The following is a 16,433-nucleotide window of genomic DNA, read 5'->3' as shown; positions in this document are numbered from 1 at the left end:
ACTCTGCACCCTCCCTGGGCAGCTGTGACAGGGCTCTCCATCCTCCAGGGAAAAAAGTTCTTCCTCATGTTGAGGACGTGTTTTGAGTTTATGGCCACTGCTCCTCGTCCTGTTGCTGGGCACCTCTGAAAAAGCTCTTTTCCATTTTGCAGCAACAGGACGAGGAGCAATGGCCATAAACTAAAACACAACAATTTCCGCCTCAGCATGAGGCAGAACTTCTTTCCCTGGAGGGCAGAACATCTGTCCAGGGAGTCTCCCTCTCTGGAGACATCCCAAACCCACCTGGATGTGTTCCTGTGCCACCTGCTGCAGGTGACCTGCCTGGGACCTGGCTGTGCCCCACGGCTCCTGGGGGTCACCTCCCCGTGGCCCCCATGCTGGTCACTCCCCCTGAGCACAGAGGATCCCCAGCCCCGTCGAGGCATTGGGCTCAAAGACAGTACATTTGTACTTTTCTGAAAGCCAACATCTGCAGCCAAGTGCCCTTAAATAAAGGGGCTGGGGACTCCTGGCCTTTCTAAGCAGCTCACGCTGTTTCAGGGAGCTGCTCCCTCGTGCACCCCCCCCGGGTTCTGTTCAGCCAACAACCCTCTGCTGACTCACCGGGAGGTCAGAAGTCAAAACATTTTATAAATAATAAATGCCGAGTCCACTTTATTTGCCTTTTATAACCTGCAGGGTTGATGCTTTCCAAGCTGAAACATCAAAAACCTATTTTAAAATGAAATGAAATCAGAGACTCATATAGATCTGGGATTCTCATATAATCCCCCTGACAGCAGCTGATGAACACTTGAGGGAAACACCGGTTTTACAAGACCAGTAACAAACCCCGCGGTGTCTGGCAACATTTCCATGCTATTGTTCAGCATATCTATGTATAAAACACATGTATGTAGGGCTACACAAATAGTACTTAAAAAACCCCACCAAAGATATAATCTCTACCTCAAGAAAATTGGCAATACAGAGGCTCAGTCCTGTGAGATGCTGAGTATGACAAGCAAAGCCTATATTTAAAGTATTATAAATTCGATTAACTTGATAAATATTCCATACGTATTGAGACATCCTGACTGCCAGAGTGGTCAGAACCTCATTTCTACATGTTAACCCACCCTTATCTTGAAAACAGCCACATTTCCAGGAGCAAGACTGGATTTGGGAATGACAGGCCATAGTTATGACAGGATTTGTTCTGAATATTTGCTTCTAAACACCTCACCTGCTACAAGCTGGGGAAGGAGTATGTTGTTTAATAAAGAATAGATTCATAAGCCAGTTTTTAAAGCATGAATGTCTTAAGTGCTGAAAGTCTGTGGTTAGTTCAGAACCTCCTTAATGGCAAACATTTACCTATTCCGTTGCCTCTGTGTGCCAGGTATGAGTAAGAAGTTGGGAGCAGAAATTACCTAATAAGGCTTGTGGCCAATCTTTTTGCCACCTTATTCTTGTCAGCTGACTCTGAACTATTCCTGACGCAGCAATGAGAGCACAGCTTTGAGGAGGTGTTTTTGTGCAAAGCCAGCATCTGTCCCCTGTTACTAAACACTAATTATTAAATTAATTACTGTAGCTCCTGCAGCAGCTACAGGAAAGCAGAATTGTGGTGGTCGTGGTGGGTTTCACGGACATTTGATTTTCTCACTTCCTTCATTCTCAGGCTCGTTGGCTCCACGGGAACTGTCGTGGTAGATCAGTTCATCTGCTCCTTGTCCCTCACAAAACTGTGGCTCTTCCCCTTAATGAGCGGAAAGCTGCAAGGTTAAGAAAAGAAGCCATCATACAACTACACAGTGAGACCAATCACTTATTAGAGGCAAAACTTAAATTCTCTGTATGCAGAGGGGTATAAACTATTGAGAAATTCAAGGGAGAAACTGAAAGGATTTACCCAAAAGGTTCAAGCCTTCACAAAATCCTTGATGGGGTTGGCCCAGAGCGTGGCTGTACAGACACCAATGGAAGAGGGATATCTTTTATTCCATAAATGGGACAGTGCCGGCACTTACAGCACTGTGTGTATCTAATATCCATGAGCACATGGCAGCCAGCAAGGCAACACCCAGTTACTTTTTAACCATGTGCATTGTCTTAAAGAAGTTTACAAAGCGGTCACTTAGAACCTGAGGGAGGCTTCAGATAGAGAAGACCACCAAGGTCCGTGATGAAGACCCTCAGAAGCCTTATAAGGACATGCATATATGCGTTGGGAAATGCCATGAATATGTAAGAGGAATGTGGAGAATGAACAGTGAATAATCATGTCATGCTAACATATATGCTGTAGTGAACATACCTCGGTGTGCACTTTGGTGAAATGATTCCCAGGGCACCTGTCGTGCTGTGGCCGCGCAGGGCGCCAAGGTAAAGGAATGCCTGGCTTCTGAAGCTCACGAATTGAGCCTCAGAAGTTTCTTTTAGTGCCGCTTTTAGGCAACAGAGGTAAAAAAAAGGGACATAGGCTCCGTTTAACCCATAGATACGATGTGAAATTTGAAATGCTGCCTCCCCGTCCCACAACGTCAGTAACTGCGCTCACGGCCCCTCACGGCCCCTCACGGGTCCCGCGCGCGGGCAGCGCCCCCGCCGCCAGGAGGCGCCACAGAGCCCGGGCGCACTCGCAGCGCGAGCAGCGATTGGTCCCGGTCGAGGGGGCGGGGCTACGCGGGAAACCCGCCCAATAGCACTGTGAGGGGCGGGGCTGCCGGGGTCGTTCAGCGCGGCCATTGCTGTCCCGGGGCGCGGGGCGGGGCCAAGGCAGCGCGCGAAGGCTCGAAGCGGTTCCCGGACGGCGGGAGCGCGGGTGGGACATGGCGCGGCACCGGGAGCGGCGACCAGCGGCGGGGGGGTTCCCGTTGAGGTGAGTGCTACCGCGCTCCCCTCCGCTCTGACACGGACGGGCGGCTGCTGGCGGCTGCCTGCGGCCCTCGCGGCTCCTCTGGCAGAGGGGCAGCGAGGAGTGGCGGTAGCGGTGCCCGTGCCAGTGGCCGTAACAGGTATGGGGACTGGTGGCTGTAGCCATTCCTGCCCGCCGGCCTCGGTCCCGCGCCGCCACCGGGCTTGGTGTTCCTCGCGGACTACAACTCCCGGCGTGCCCCGCGCCCGCTGTTCCGGCCGCGGGGCACGCCGGGAGCGCCGCGCGCGGCCTGTCCCTGAGGGCGCGGTGCATGATGGGAGGGGCCCGGGCCGAGGGCTTTGGGGGAAAATCAGCGAATAATGAAATATCGTGTCTGAATAAAATCCCATCGCCCGGTGTGGAGTCTGTTATTCTTCTGCGCAAACTCGCCTTTAAGTCGTAGCGAAAGCTGACATAGTGTCACCTCCCCTTTTGTAAATAGCCATGTGCGTTGGTAAATATGGTAAATACCATTAACAAATATCAGTAAACGTGTAGATACCAATAGTTAAAATATAACACGATAATGGTGTGTATTCCGTTGTGTGTGAGGTTGGCCAGGTTTTGAAATGAGTTCGGAGTCAAACCACATAACCAATATTTGCCATGACGAGATCAATTGTGTTTTGCTTTGTAGTTGCCGTTGGCAGATTTGAACCCCGACTTGCAGAAGGCCCTGGACAGCGACTCTGACAGTGGCCAGGGCAGCTGTGAGACGGGCCAGGGCTCAGCCTCCTGCGAGGACAGAGGTCTGTAATCTTCCCAGAATCTGCTTTTCCCTACAACGCTGCATTTTTTTGTTTCATAAATGCCTTTCTAGGAACTTGCCGTTGCTTGGCCTGCAGGAATCCAAACTCCTTTTTGTTGCTCAGGCATCTGTAAATCTCTGAAAAGCGTTTTTTGAGGTACAGAAAGGAAAATAATGAATGGGATGTGAGTGCCTTAATTGCTTATTCCCTTTCTTTTGTGATTTTTTTGACCCCTGTACTTTTACTTTGGGGTTTTATTACTCTTTCAAGGCAAGTCACCATCAGTGAAGGATTTTCAGCTTTGCCTTTTTTTTTTTAATAGGTTAAAAACCTTTAACATCAGTTTGGGTTTAATTAAATGCTGCACTATGGGGAGAAGTGGGTTTTGAAAAGTTGAGTTCAAGCTGATTTGGTGCAGATGGCGACACCCGTGAAATTGAAGAGATGGAACTCTGACTGCTTGTTAATTAACTTGTGGGATTTCTGTTTTGTTTCCACGTATTTCGTCAGATTCAGAAGAAGAGGTTTTTGTACGTAAGAAAGGAAAAAGCAAGAAGGTGCTGCAGGACAGTGAGAGTGAAGATGGAGAGGAGAGAGGCTCGTCCCTGCAGGAGGAGACTCTGGGTGCAGATAAGGGAAACGGGGAGGAAAAGGAGAACGTTGCTGCCCAGAGGAACAAGAAATCCAGTCGGATTCGCCAGGCTCTGCTGGACAGTGAGGACAGTGACACTGGTGACCAGCTACAGACTGAAAACCTGGAAACAGGCAGGATACCTGGCTTGGCTCAGGGTGAGCCAGGAGAGGAGAGACCCCTAAAATCTGGGAGAAATTACAGGAAACACAAACACGATGTTGAAGAGGAGACAGAAAGAAAAGCTGTAGGGAAATCAAGAAGAAGGAAGGAGAAGGAAAAAAGAATGGAGGTCCTTAAACAGCTGAAAAAAGAAAAGAAGCCTGGGGCAGAGGTGGGTTTTTTGGCAGAAAATCTCAGATATTTTCTCAACTAAGTTCAATTTATTGTTGCTTGTGGTTGTTCTGTTCCAGTGCTTCAGTGTTGTGCTGTCCACATTCCTGCAGCAGGTGTGGGATCCACAGGGATCCACAGAGCACCAGACAAGTCTAATCTGCAAATTTTGCAGATTAGATTAAACTAAATTAGATTAAATTTGCAGTTCAATCTGCATCTAATGGTCGAGGATTTAATGTCATCTTAAATTAGTGCCAAAGAACCAAAGGGACCTTCTGAAATGAATCACACAAATACTTCACTCTTCTGGAAGCAGGTGGATGGTGGTGAGAGGTTCCCCTTCAATGACAGTGGATGTCCTCTGGATGACAAAGAGCTCTTTGATAATGGCTTAGAAGATGAGGATGATCACCCCCCCGAGGATGAGGAGTCCCTGGAATCCATACGAGCAGCAATGAAAAACAAAGTGAAAAAACACAAGGTAACAGTTGATTGTGGTACAAGATTATTGTAAATATACTCTCTTTCAAACTGCCAGAGGGCAGGGTTAGATGGGATATTGGGAAGAAATCCTTCCCTGTGAGGGTGGGGAGGCCCTGGCACAGGTTGCCCAGAGAAGCTGTGGCTGCTCCATCCCTGGGAGTGTCCAAGGCCAGGTTGGATGGGGCTTGGAGCAACCTGGGGCAGTGGAAGGTGTCCCTGCCCATGGCAGGGGGTGGGACTGGACGGGCATTAAGGTCCCTTCCAGCCCAAACCATTCCATGATTATTGTTTTTTAGTGAGGAATTTGCACATGAGCAGGTACTAAAACTCTCTTTGACAATGGTGGAGTTGTATCACTGTGGCAGAGGGGAGAACAGTCCTTTGGTTTTTGTTCCTAAAGATGGAGGGGTGTTGTCCTGGCAAGTTATAAAGATCACACTGGGGCAGGACCTTTGGAAATCTGCCATTATGTGGGATTTGTGGTGGTTTTGCTGACCAGTGGTGGTTCTGTACAGTTATTTTTCACTGGTTTGCCCTTGGTAGTGCCTTTGTATCAAGATAAATAATCGAGTCTCTTTTTATGCCCTGTAGAACAAAGAACGTTTTTTGGAGAGTGAGGGCTACAAACATGTATTTGATGAGGAGGATGAGGAGCCTGTGCTAAAGGAACCAAAGAGGAAGGTGAGCTGGTATTCTTTTTAAAGCTCTGTGTTGTTTTTTCTGACACAAATGTATGCACAGTGTCCAGTGGTTTTGTTGGTTTGCTATTTTTAATTTTTTTTTTTAAACTAGCTGCTTTATTCTGACTCCTTTCTGTTTGAAGGGAAAAGTAAGCTATTTAAGAAGTAGAAAGAGAGCCCTGTGTTTTGTTTCCTGACTTCAGAAACCTTTCTTTTCTTCCCCTAAGGAGCGGAAAGCAGCAAGGTTGAGTAAAGAGGCCATTAAACAACTGCACAGTGAGACCCAACGACTTATTAGAGGTAAAACTTTAATTCTTGGTGTGTAGAGGAGTATAAACTGTTCAGAAATTCAGGGGAGAAATTGAAAGGATTTACCCCAAAGGTTCGAGCCTCCTTTGACCTGACAGGAGTTACTGAGGGTTGAAGGGTGCTCGATGCTGTTAAAGGTATTTTTGTAACTAATGAAAACAAAGACACTTGTTATCAAATAAATGTCTTGGATGTTTTGAGTTTTCTCTCACCTCCTTTCTTTGGCAGAATCATCTGTGTCCCTCCCATACCACGTGCCTGAGACGAAAACCATCCACGACTTCTACAAGCGCAGACCTCGACCAGCCTGCCAAGGAAATGCCATGGCCTTGCTCAAGTAAGGACTTAAACCTTCCTCATGATTCTTTTTTCAGGCTTTGTTAGGCTCCTTGAATTCCTTGAACACCTGGCCATTTGGAGAATATCACTGTTGGCATAAAGCACTGCTGCAGTCATGACACAGTGCTACTGTTGGAGTAATCAGAGCCCAGGAGTAACTAAGATGAATGAACTTCCTCTTGCAAAGTTGCTTTAATGGGGTTTAGGCTGGACCCCAATGTTTTGGTGGGTTTTTTTTGAGTAATGAGTAGTAAAATACTGAAGCTACAGTAATCACAGGATCCCTCAGGAATTTGGTACTGTGATAATGGAACTAGTACAAAGTCTTTGCACTTCCTTCTGTTCTCCAAATGGTTTTCCAGATTTCTGTCCTTCACCTCTTCCTACACATTGATGGCAATAATTGGAAAATGATTTCTTTCTCTCTGGGTTTGTTCTCACCCTCTGCTCCCTTTCACACCAGCCATGGATGGTACATTTCTTTCTGCCTTCGTTAGGTCCTCAAAATACCAGCTGCCCCTAAATGAGGAATCTGCAGCCACTGGGAACTTGAGCAGGGATTGCACAGAGGGGCCAGTGGAAGGTGATCAATCAGCAGCTGCTGAACCAGAAAGGAGCCTTGGCAGAGATGTTGATGCTGCTGTGAATGAGCCTCTTGCTGCTGTGGGGAAGAACTTGCCAGAGGACTGTGCTGAGCAGCCCAGGCAGGATAATGAGGGTTCCTGTGCAGTTGAGACTGTAACAACTGGTGATACCACAGAGGAGCAGCAGCTCTCCAACCTCCTGAGCACTGATGGTGGTGAGCAAAAGGAGAGTGAAATTCCTCCAGCAGCAGGAGATGCCCTTGAGCAAAGAGGCCAAACAGCACCAGACGTACCAGGTGAAACAAACAGTCACCAGGCAGGGCCTGGATTGGTGGCACAGCCTGAAAAAGTGAGGAAATCCAAGCTGGATAAACTTCGTGAGCTGGGAATAGACCTGTCCATCAAGCCAAGAATCTGCTCTGACAACGAATCCTTCATAAACCTCGATGAAGCTGATTCAAACAAAGGTATCACTTGTGTTGTAATCCTGAGCAGCATTGACCTGACTTTAGCTGGAAAATCTCTGAGAAGTATTTAGGTGATAGAACAGTCAGGCACATTCACTTACTACTGTGGATTCTCTGAGATGTGTTAATAGAAATTTGGATTTGCCTGGTGTCTGGGAGGCTGGGCTGGAAGTGAGGTCTTGTGGATAAATGGTGGTCACTGGTAAGGTAATCCAATATCAGCTAATATCAATAAAATACAAATTACAGCAAAAATATCCTGTAATGCTTTATTATTAGAAAATAGAATGGATTTGCAAATATTTTAGTATTAAAGATTTAATTTTTAAACTACCCTTAGGAAAAAAAACAATCTCAAGGCCTACTCTTGCTACAACTTTCAGTGCTCAATGCTTTTAAATGCTATCAAACTAATTTAATCTAATATGCCTTTAAAGAACTGGAAGCCCTGAAAGCACGTTTCTTGAAGCACATTCTCAGAACATCAAAATCCAAACCAGAGCGGGCCATAAACATGAACATCATCCGTAAGGAGACAACGTCTGATGGGAAGGAGGAACTGAGAGCAGATGTGGTGCCAGCAGTGTTGGCTGCAGAGAGCCTGGAGGAAATGGCCCACACAAAGCCAGGTTGGTGGGGGAGAAGTGATGAGGATTGAATTGGAAAACACTTGGTCTTTATTCTCCTCTCTCATTCTCTGTTTCCCAGCTCTGCCCTTGGAAATACAGGTGAAGGGTTCTTCATCTCTGAGATGATTATGGTCCCTCTCTGTCTTTAAAAAAATAAATCTTGGTAGACCTCTTAAATAGCAGTGGCCAGTGTAGAACAGCCTCAGTCAGGTCTCTGCAACTGGTTCCTTGCATTTTTCATGCTTCCATGAGAAGCTGTGGCTGCCCCATCCCTGGAAGTGCCCAAGGCTGGGTTGGACGGGGCTTGGAGCACCCTGGGCTAGGGGGAGGTGTCCCTGCCCATGGCAGGGGGGTGGGACTGGGTGGTCTTTAGGGTCCCTTCCAGCTCCAACCATTCCCTTGTTCCGTTCCTGCCCAGGGGAGAAGCTCCAGGCCCTGAAGGCCAAGCTGCAGGAGGCCATGAAGCTCCGCAGGACCGAGGAGCGCCAGAAGCGGCAGGCACTGTTCAAACTGGATAACGAGGAGATGCTGGAGGAGGAGGAGGAGGAGGAGGAGGAGGAGGAGGAAGAGATGACAGATGAGTCTGAGGAGGAGGAAGAAGGTGACCACGAGGTCTGTATGCAGCACTTTTCCATAACCTCATCAGCTTCTCTGTTCTGCTTCCTCTCCCCAGTGCAATGTGACTTCTGTACACTGTTAATGAGGGAGATTCCCAGAAGCTAAAAAATGGCTGCATTTGTCACTTTCAGGGTTTGGATTGTCTGAAACTTTATTTGTTAGTATTTTCTTTGTTTGTCTAAACACTATTAAAATCAAATATAAGCGTATAAAAGGTTCTGATGCTCCTTTCTCTTTTTACATACCCTTGGCTTGTTCCTGGTGGGGCCAAACAGGTTACCTGCCTGACCTGGGGTAGGGTTTGCCATGGCAATAATCACCATCTCTGTGCCATATTTGGGGATGTCTTTTAGGAGTCAGAGTTTCTGCTTGATGAAGCAGAGGAAGATAATGAAGATACAGAAGAGAAACACGTTGAAGATGGTGATAAAGAAACGGACAAAGAATCAGTTGATGGGGAAAAGCTGGAGAAATCTGAGCACTGTGATTCTGTTCTAAAACATCCTTCAACAGAGTCTACATTGATGCTTTTTAAGGACAGCTCCTCAAAAATGGGGTAAATAGCCTTAAAAACGGTGACTGAGCAATTTTAAATTTGATTACATGTAGATGTTTTTGTTTGAAGAGTTTTATAGGAATTTTTGTTTGTCACCTTGTTTGTTTTGCAACTCATCCTGAATTTATTAGCAAATACCTTTTATTTAATGAATTGCAGGTATTCTCTTCCTGATGAGAAACTGGAAATGGAAGAAGCTGCAGACAAAGGCTCTACCAAGTTAGGTAAAGTAGAATTATTATCCTAACTAGCATTTTTTTTCACTTGGCACAAGTAGAAGTTTAAATTTGAGATTGGTACTCAGTATTTCTGTTATCTCATCACCTGTACAGTTTTATAGCATGATTATAAAACTTTAGATTGATGAAAAAAATGGGAGGACTTGAAAAAACTAGAGGAAAATAAAGTTCAAAATAATACTGGAAGAAATATGAAATATCAGGAATCAATAATATGAAATTCCATACAAAAAGTGTAACATGCATCCTCTGAGAAGAAGGAAATCCAACCTGACCACAAAATAATGAGTCTTTAGCAAAGTGTCAGAGTTGCAAAACGTTGTATTGAGGTTCTGCTGGGTCACACACACACAAAAAAAAAAAGAAGTTAAGCACTGTATTTTTTTATTTCCAGAGGATGATGATTCATTTTCTCTGCCAACACTGGCAAAGGACAACAGCCACAACAGCAGCTTTGAGTTCATTGGCTCCATGATCCCATCCTACCAGCCCTGTAACAAACAGGCCTCCCGGGGAGGGACCTTCTTCCCTGCAGCAGGAGGGTTCAGGTCACCCTCCCCAGGCTTCTTCAAAACAAGCTTCATCAGCTCTGCTTCCAAGGTGAGGTTCTCAGCCTCACTGTCTTATATTGACACAGTGGGTGGGGAATAAATGTATTTTATTCTGCTGGTCAGGGCTATCAAAGAAATCAAACCAGGCAAATGCTTTGGGAAGAGTAAGATTTCAGAGGAGCAGACTGTTCCTGGAGCTTACAACGTGTCCACATTGGAATGGATAAAAATGACTTTATAAAAACTTATATTCTAAAGCATCAAAGATGCTATAATCTGGTTTTTATATCTAAAATATGTGCATCATAAATACGGTTTCTAAGTGTATTTACATGGACTGCACAACATCTGATATCAGTGAACCCCTGTAATTTATTGGAGCAGTGTGGACAGACTTGACTCCTGCATAGTCTTAATCCTTTAAAATAACTTAATTGTTTTATTCCGTTCTTGCTTTTGAATTTAGGTTTGCAAAACAACTTAGATATTTTCATGTTCCTTTGAATAGAGCTCAGGAAAGACATCTGAGCCCTCCCTTCCCATAGAAGATTCCCAGGACCTGTACAATGCCTCTCCTGAACCCAAGAGTTTGTTTCCAGGGGCTGGGGAGTCTCGGTTTCAATTTTCCCTGGAAGATGACACTCAGAGCCAGCTGCTTGATGCAGATGGGTAAGTGATGGGTGTAAAGGAGGGTGGTTTGTGCCTGTTAGTATAAACAGGATGTACCATTCAGCAAGATTTTTCTAACTACAGCCTTTCTTTCAGGTTCTTGAATGTTGGACAACACAGGAATAAATACCAGTCCTCCAAGCATCAGCTGCCTCTGGCAAGCATGGATGAGAATGCCATGGATGCCAACATGGATGAGTTGCTGGACCTGTGCTCTGGACAGTTCAGCAGCCAAGCTGAACATGTGCCAAACCCCAGCAGCAGCAAAAAGCAGAACATGGAAGAACTGCTCAATCTTTGTTCAGGAAAATTCGTGTCTCAGAGTATGTCCTGAATTCTCTTTTCAGCTTTGCTGGTTGCTTCATTTAGAAGCTTTTTGCTGGGGTACCTTCAGGTCTGGGCACTGGTGCCACGTGTGGAATTTCATCTTTGTTGGGAGCTTGCACACTGTTGTTTCTGGGAAGTTCTCTGACACTTTAAGAGTAGAAATAAGTTGCCATCTTACTGCTTTCTGTAGCAGGTTCTCCCACATGGGCTTCTTCGGTGTCTTCCAAGGCAGAAAAAGACAGTGACATAGAAGATCCAATGGCAGAGGCTCTGGAGCTCTGTTCAGGCTCCTTTCCCACAGACAGGTTAGCATGGCTCTCCTGAAATTTCCAGAAGCTTTTCTAGCACCTGTCTTGTTTCACTCTTGACATGTTTTCTTGTTTGACATCAATTTGCTGTCAGCAAAAGTGTGGTTTGTTTTGGAGCTGAAGGGGAGGAATATTGCAAGTTGCTCAGCAGTCACTCTCTAAATTGGCAGCATAAACTGTTTCCCACAGCTACCGTGAAGGGGGAATTCCTTGACTTTCAGTGGTAGTGAGAGAAACATTGAAGAACTTGCATTAAACTGAGAAAAAATGGTTAAAAGTGGGACTTTTGAGGTCTGTTCTGGGTTGTCACTCACAGGGAATTGCCTGACACCAGCTGGATGGTGGTTGAAATTTTGCCTTGATTTGCTGCAAAACCTGAAAATGTGCATTTTTCCCATTCACTTTTCCCCTAGGGAAGAGGAAGAGGAGGAGGAACAAGAAGAACTTGGTGGTTTTCAGCTCTTAACAGATGAAGATGCCTTTGCAAGTGAAGAGGTGGGGACTGATGGAGCCAGGTGGCTGCTACAGCTCCTGACTAAGATAATTCCATTTATTTTCCTGTTTTTTTTAATATATCCATCAATGCAAAGTATCACAAGTTCCATACCAAGCTACTGAGACACTTCCAAGAGCGAAGTCTGGATCATTCAAAATGTCTCCTCAATATTATGATACACTGGATAATGTGTCAGCATAGCAAATCCTCTGAAAAACCTCTGGTGTTTTACTCTGTTTCTTGATTGAGAACAGCAGAATCTGTCATTACAAAGCAATCCACTGCCAAAAATTCCTTTATTTCTGAAAATTTTCTCTTTGACAGGACGAAAAAGATGGAGACAGTGCTACTGAAGAAGCAGAAACGAGCGATGAAGAGGAAGCAGTGCTGAGACATAGACAGGGCTTGAAGAAGAAACTGTAAGAACATCTTTTTTTGTAAATTAATTGCCAGAGAATAGAATACTAATAGCACTAGAAATGTGATTTGTAATTTTTCCCTCTCCAGCATTAGTAGCTGATGTTTATGTGGTCTGGTTTTTCATATGTCTCTGGTTTTTTGCTCTGGTGCTGTCACATTGTGTGAGTCCAACTGTGTTGCTGGTGGGTTGTAGATAATTTTGATTACAATTCTCATTATTAATGAAAATCAAAAGGCCACAATGAAAGCAATGCAACATTTTTTTTTTACCAAGAAATAGGATGCAAGAGAATTGTTCTCGCTCCTCGTGTCTTAGATCTTATTTGTTCTAGTAAGTAAAAGCTCTGGTTGGTGGTTCCTGCCATCACCTCTGGTAAGGAATCTGGTGGATGACACTACTTTGGGGTGCTGCATGTTGACAGACTGTGTGTGTGTGAATGGGCAAGAACTCAAGGCTTGGTCTTTCCAAAAATTGCAGGAGAAACCGATACATCCTTAGGAAATGTGTTAATTTTATGTCAAAGGATCAGTCTTGCTTCCTGAAGATTTGTGTGATGATTGCTGTGCCCCCAAACCGAACTCTTTTAACATCCTTTTCCAGAAAGCTGCGGGATTTCATGGAAGACGAGGCAGAGCTGTCGGGGAGTGACGTGGGGAGTGAGGATGAGTACGACGGCGAAGACCTGAACGAGTACGAAGAGGAGCTGATCGACGAGGAGCTGCCCAGTGAAGTGGAATTAGGAAACCAAATCCATAAACTACACATGTCAGTGGCAGCAGCAGCAGTGTGTGTGAGGTCTTGGCTCTGGGGTGTCCCCTGGCCTAAGCTCTCCCTGTGCCCTGTGCTGCAGGAAGGCCATGCTGGATGACGACAAGCGCCAGCTCCGCCTGTACCAGGAGAGGTACCTGCCCGACGGGGACCTGCACAGCGACGGCCCGGGCAGGACCAGGAGGTTCCGCTGGAAAAACATAGGTGAGCTGGGATCAGAGCTGGGAGAGGGGCAGGCGTGGGGAACAGGCTGTGTCTGGACATGGAACAGCACGCAGGAGTCCTCAGTGGTCCTAAACAAAGCACTTCAGGGATAAATCAGGGGGGGTGTTTCTGTGTTTTTATTTCATTGGAGTTTTTTGTTCTGTTTGTTTGATTGATTTTTGGTTTTGTTATGGATGGTCTTTGTTGTTGTTTTTTACTAGTCTGCATTTTTAAAATGGATAGATAACTATCTCATTTCTTTGCCTAGATTTTGCCTCACAGATGGACTTGTTCCAGGGAGACTCAGATAATGATGAGGACAACGAGCAGTTTGATGAGACAGAAGTGAAGTGGAGGAAGGAGCGATTCGAGCGAGAGCAGTGGCTTCGTGAGCAGGTATTGCTGAGCTGCCAGAGAGGCTTGCTCAGTCTCTGTCATTGCTGGGTGGGAAGCTGTTTGTTCCTCAAGTTAAACTTCAGGATTTGGTCAGATTTCTCAGCTGAATGTGATGCTGTTCATTAATAGAACAAGGATGATAAAGTATCTAAGAAATCGTAATGAACTCTTACAGTAGAAAGTAAATAAATAATATATTAATTTACATAAAGAAAATACTTGGTCTGCTTAAAATACTGAATGAAATGTTTGTTCTTAATAGGAATTTCTTTTCTATTTTCTCTGTTACAGAAGGAAAAAAACAAAGAGCAGGAGGAGGAAGAGGAAGAAATTGGTGAAGACAGTGAATTCATGAAACTAGCAAAAAAAGTGACTGCCAAGTCCCTGCAGAAGAAAGGTGAGCTTGAATTTTATTGAAGTGATAAGCAAATAAAGAGAAGGAAAGGTCAGTGTCTGAACTCTCTGTGTGTCTCTGCCAGCCAGCCCAGCAGTGGTGGCACGGGACACTGCCCTGTTACCCAGGAACCCCTTTGAAGCATTCAGACCTGCCAGTGACAGCCAGGTGAGTGATGATCCTGAAAAATGGCATTTCCCAACACAGCCAAGTCAGCTGCCCCTGCATGCTGGGCACTCCTGCTTTGTATTGTAGGAACATTTGAGTAGGGAGTAGTTTTACTATGAAGAGTAACTTGCTAAACAACCTGTCTTGTTCCTGTGAGTGGTTTAACACAGCTTTTCTTTGTCCTTCAGATAAAAAATGGGTCTCTGTTGAAGAGACCTAAAGCTGTCCTTCAGAAACTGGCAGCAATGTCAGATCTGAATCCAAATGCCCCTCGAAATTCAAGGAATTTTGTCTTTCATACACTTTCCCCAGAGAAGAGTGAAGAGGCAAAAGAGAAATCAAAACCTCAGGTAAAGATGTGGGTGGCAGGTGCTGCCAGTTGTGTAGATTATTTGAACACACAGGCACTGAACTCTGCCAAGCAGTTAAGAGCATTGCTGTCACACCAAATAATTATCTCATAACTGAGAATTTAATCTTTTGGGAGGACTTTGTGTATCTTAATGTATTTTACTCCCCTTAGGTGAAGAAGAGAGGCCCTTCTGCAGCGGTAACATCGCTGGCCAAGCGGCCCAGGGTGGAGAGCACAGAGGAAACCAGTCAGAGCCGAAGCATCTTCCAGTTCTTGGAGAGCTGAATATTCCTGTTCAGGGCCAGAAGCCATGTCTCCTCTTTGCCAGCTGCAGTTTGCTCAGCCAATCTGCCAACAGTCACCAGGCAGGGAAACAAACTGCTGCCACCTCCTTCACAGGTTCCAGTGATTTCCAGGCAGTGGTTCTGTGCATTCCCCTTTGTTCCTTGCCAGTTTTCCGTGGCAGATGGGAGCACAGAGTCCATTCCTGGTTTGGAATGAAATGCTAACCTGGTCTTTCCCAAGCATTAAGGAACCTGACCCTGCTGTTAGGGCTGCCCTCACAGGTGTTGCAGTGGTATCAGTTCCACCTGGAAATGCCATTTGTGTGACAGGGATGACACAGAAATGCCTCATTTAGCTGAAAGCACAAGAAAGGAGGGATTTCTGCAGCCCTGGGAGAGAAGGCAGCTGTGCTGGCTGTGGCAGGACACTGTCCTTTACACCTGCAGCACAAAGTTTTAGCTGTGCCTTCCTCCAGTGTCTTGTTTTCTCTAACGTTGAGCATTTATTAAGCTTCACCTTTTAAGAAGCTCTAATTTATCTCTGAAATGTTTACTTTGTAAAAAAAAGGTCCCAGTATGAGAAGGGTTTCTTTCCAAGTTTTTATTACTGTTGATATCCTTAAACATGCAGATGAATGTGTGTGTGGAGAGGGAAGGATGTGAGTAACGTGGGAGAGGAGGTATGTGGGATTTTTATTTGCTTTGGTGGGGAGAGTTGGCTGGTTTGGTTTGGTTTGGTTTGCCCAACTTCAGACTGTCTTAAATTATCCATTCCGTTGTTTTCATGGAAGCTGCACTCATCCAGGAGAAACCATCCATTCCTGAGCAGCCAGTAAGGAAAGGGCTGGTCTAGGATGAGGGAATTAAGAAGGAACCATCATTCACAACTATTCTAAATAGTGTGAGAGAAACTTGAGCCAGCATATCCAGCATTCCTGATGGTTCTGGTCACATGTTGAAGGTGTTGGAGAGCAGATAATGGTGCCACAGGATCCTGCTCTGTGAGACTGAACATCTCTGGGACTGGATGTCACATTCTTGAGGTGCCAACATGTCAGAGAAGTGTCTGGGCTGTAAATTTTGTACCATCGTGAGCACACACCTGGTGTGCTGTGTGTAAAATGTTTTATTGTATATTATGTTTATAAAGAACTATGGTACTAATTGAAGTGCAAATTTACAATAAAATGTGGTTTTAATTTTGGAGGCAGTTGGAATTAATTTACAGGATTTCACTCAGTTGTATATATGTGTGTTGGGGTTTTTTTCCCCAATATTTTTGTCTGTCTCTTTATTTTCATTGCTTTTGTAGCCACACTATAAGCCCTTCACTAGGAACAGCTGCAATACTATTGGAACACAGCAAAAACAACCCCCTGTGTTTATTGGAGTGTGAATTCTCAACTCCCCAAGTCCTCCACTTGGGTTTGCATAAAATCCTTGGCCTGAAGAATATGTTGCTTTTTTCTTGCTTCAATAGTTTTGGGTTTTTTAGTTGCTAGACAAAACTTCCTTTATCCTGGGCTTGAGGAGTGCCTGTTTCAGCTCATACCAGCAATTCTAGTAATTAATG

General features: G+C 45.3%; 2 protein-coding genes across 2 annotated transcripts in view; one reads left to right on the top strand and one right to left on the bottom strand.

Annotated features, from left to right (window-relative positions):
• The window catches only part of LOC103756553 (protein argonaute-4), a 17,238-nt gene extending 15,482 nt beyond the window's left edge, over positions 1-1,756 (bottom strand). Inside the window, exon 1 of the mRNA XM_018081281.2 lies at positions 1,360-1,756. The gene's annotated coding sequence lies outside the window, so the exon portion shown is untranslated. The remainder of the gene's footprint in view (positions 1-1,359) is intronic.
• Positions 1,757-3,176: 1,420 nt separating this feature from the next.
• On the top strand, positions 3,177-16,064 carry CLSPN (claspin). Its single transcript, XM_018081293.3, has 25 exons — positions 3,177-3,365; positions 3,540-3,651; positions 4,162-4,616; positions 4,935-5,099; positions 5,693-5,782; positions 6,009-6,081; positions 6,319-6,427; positions 6,927-7,480; positions 7,918-8,109; positions 8,528-8,721; positions 9,081-9,283; positions 9,443-9,507; positions 9,917-10,122; positions 10,582-10,742; positions 10,839-11,065; positions 11,260-11,374; positions 11,791-11,872; positions 12,198-12,292; positions 12,895-13,059; positions 13,145-13,266; positions 13,535-13,662; positions 13,954-14,059; positions 14,142-14,224; positions 14,413-14,574; positions 14,748-16,064. The coding sequence occupies exons 1-25, from the start codon at positions 3,363-3,365 to the stop codon at positions 14,859-14,861; spliced, it is 3,981 nt and encodes a 1,326-aa protein (XP_017936782.1). The 5' UTR covers positions 3,177-3,362; the 3' UTR covers positions 14,862-16,064.
• The last annotated feature ends 369 nt before the right edge of the window (positions 16,065-16,433 follow it).

The sequence above is a fragment of the Manacus vitellinus genome, unplaced genomic scaffold, assembly GCF_001715985.3.
Source record: "Manacus vitellinus isolate BGI_N305 unplaced genomic scaffold, ASM171598v3 scaffold_52_pilon, whole genome shotgun sequence".
NCBI classification, from domain to species: domain Eukaryota; kingdom Metazoa; phylum Chordata; class Aves; order Passeriformes; family Pipridae; genus Manacus; species Manacus vitellinus.
The sequence above is the reverse complement of the archived record's forward strand: the minus strand, read 5'-3'. Positions and strand labels throughout refer to the sequence as shown.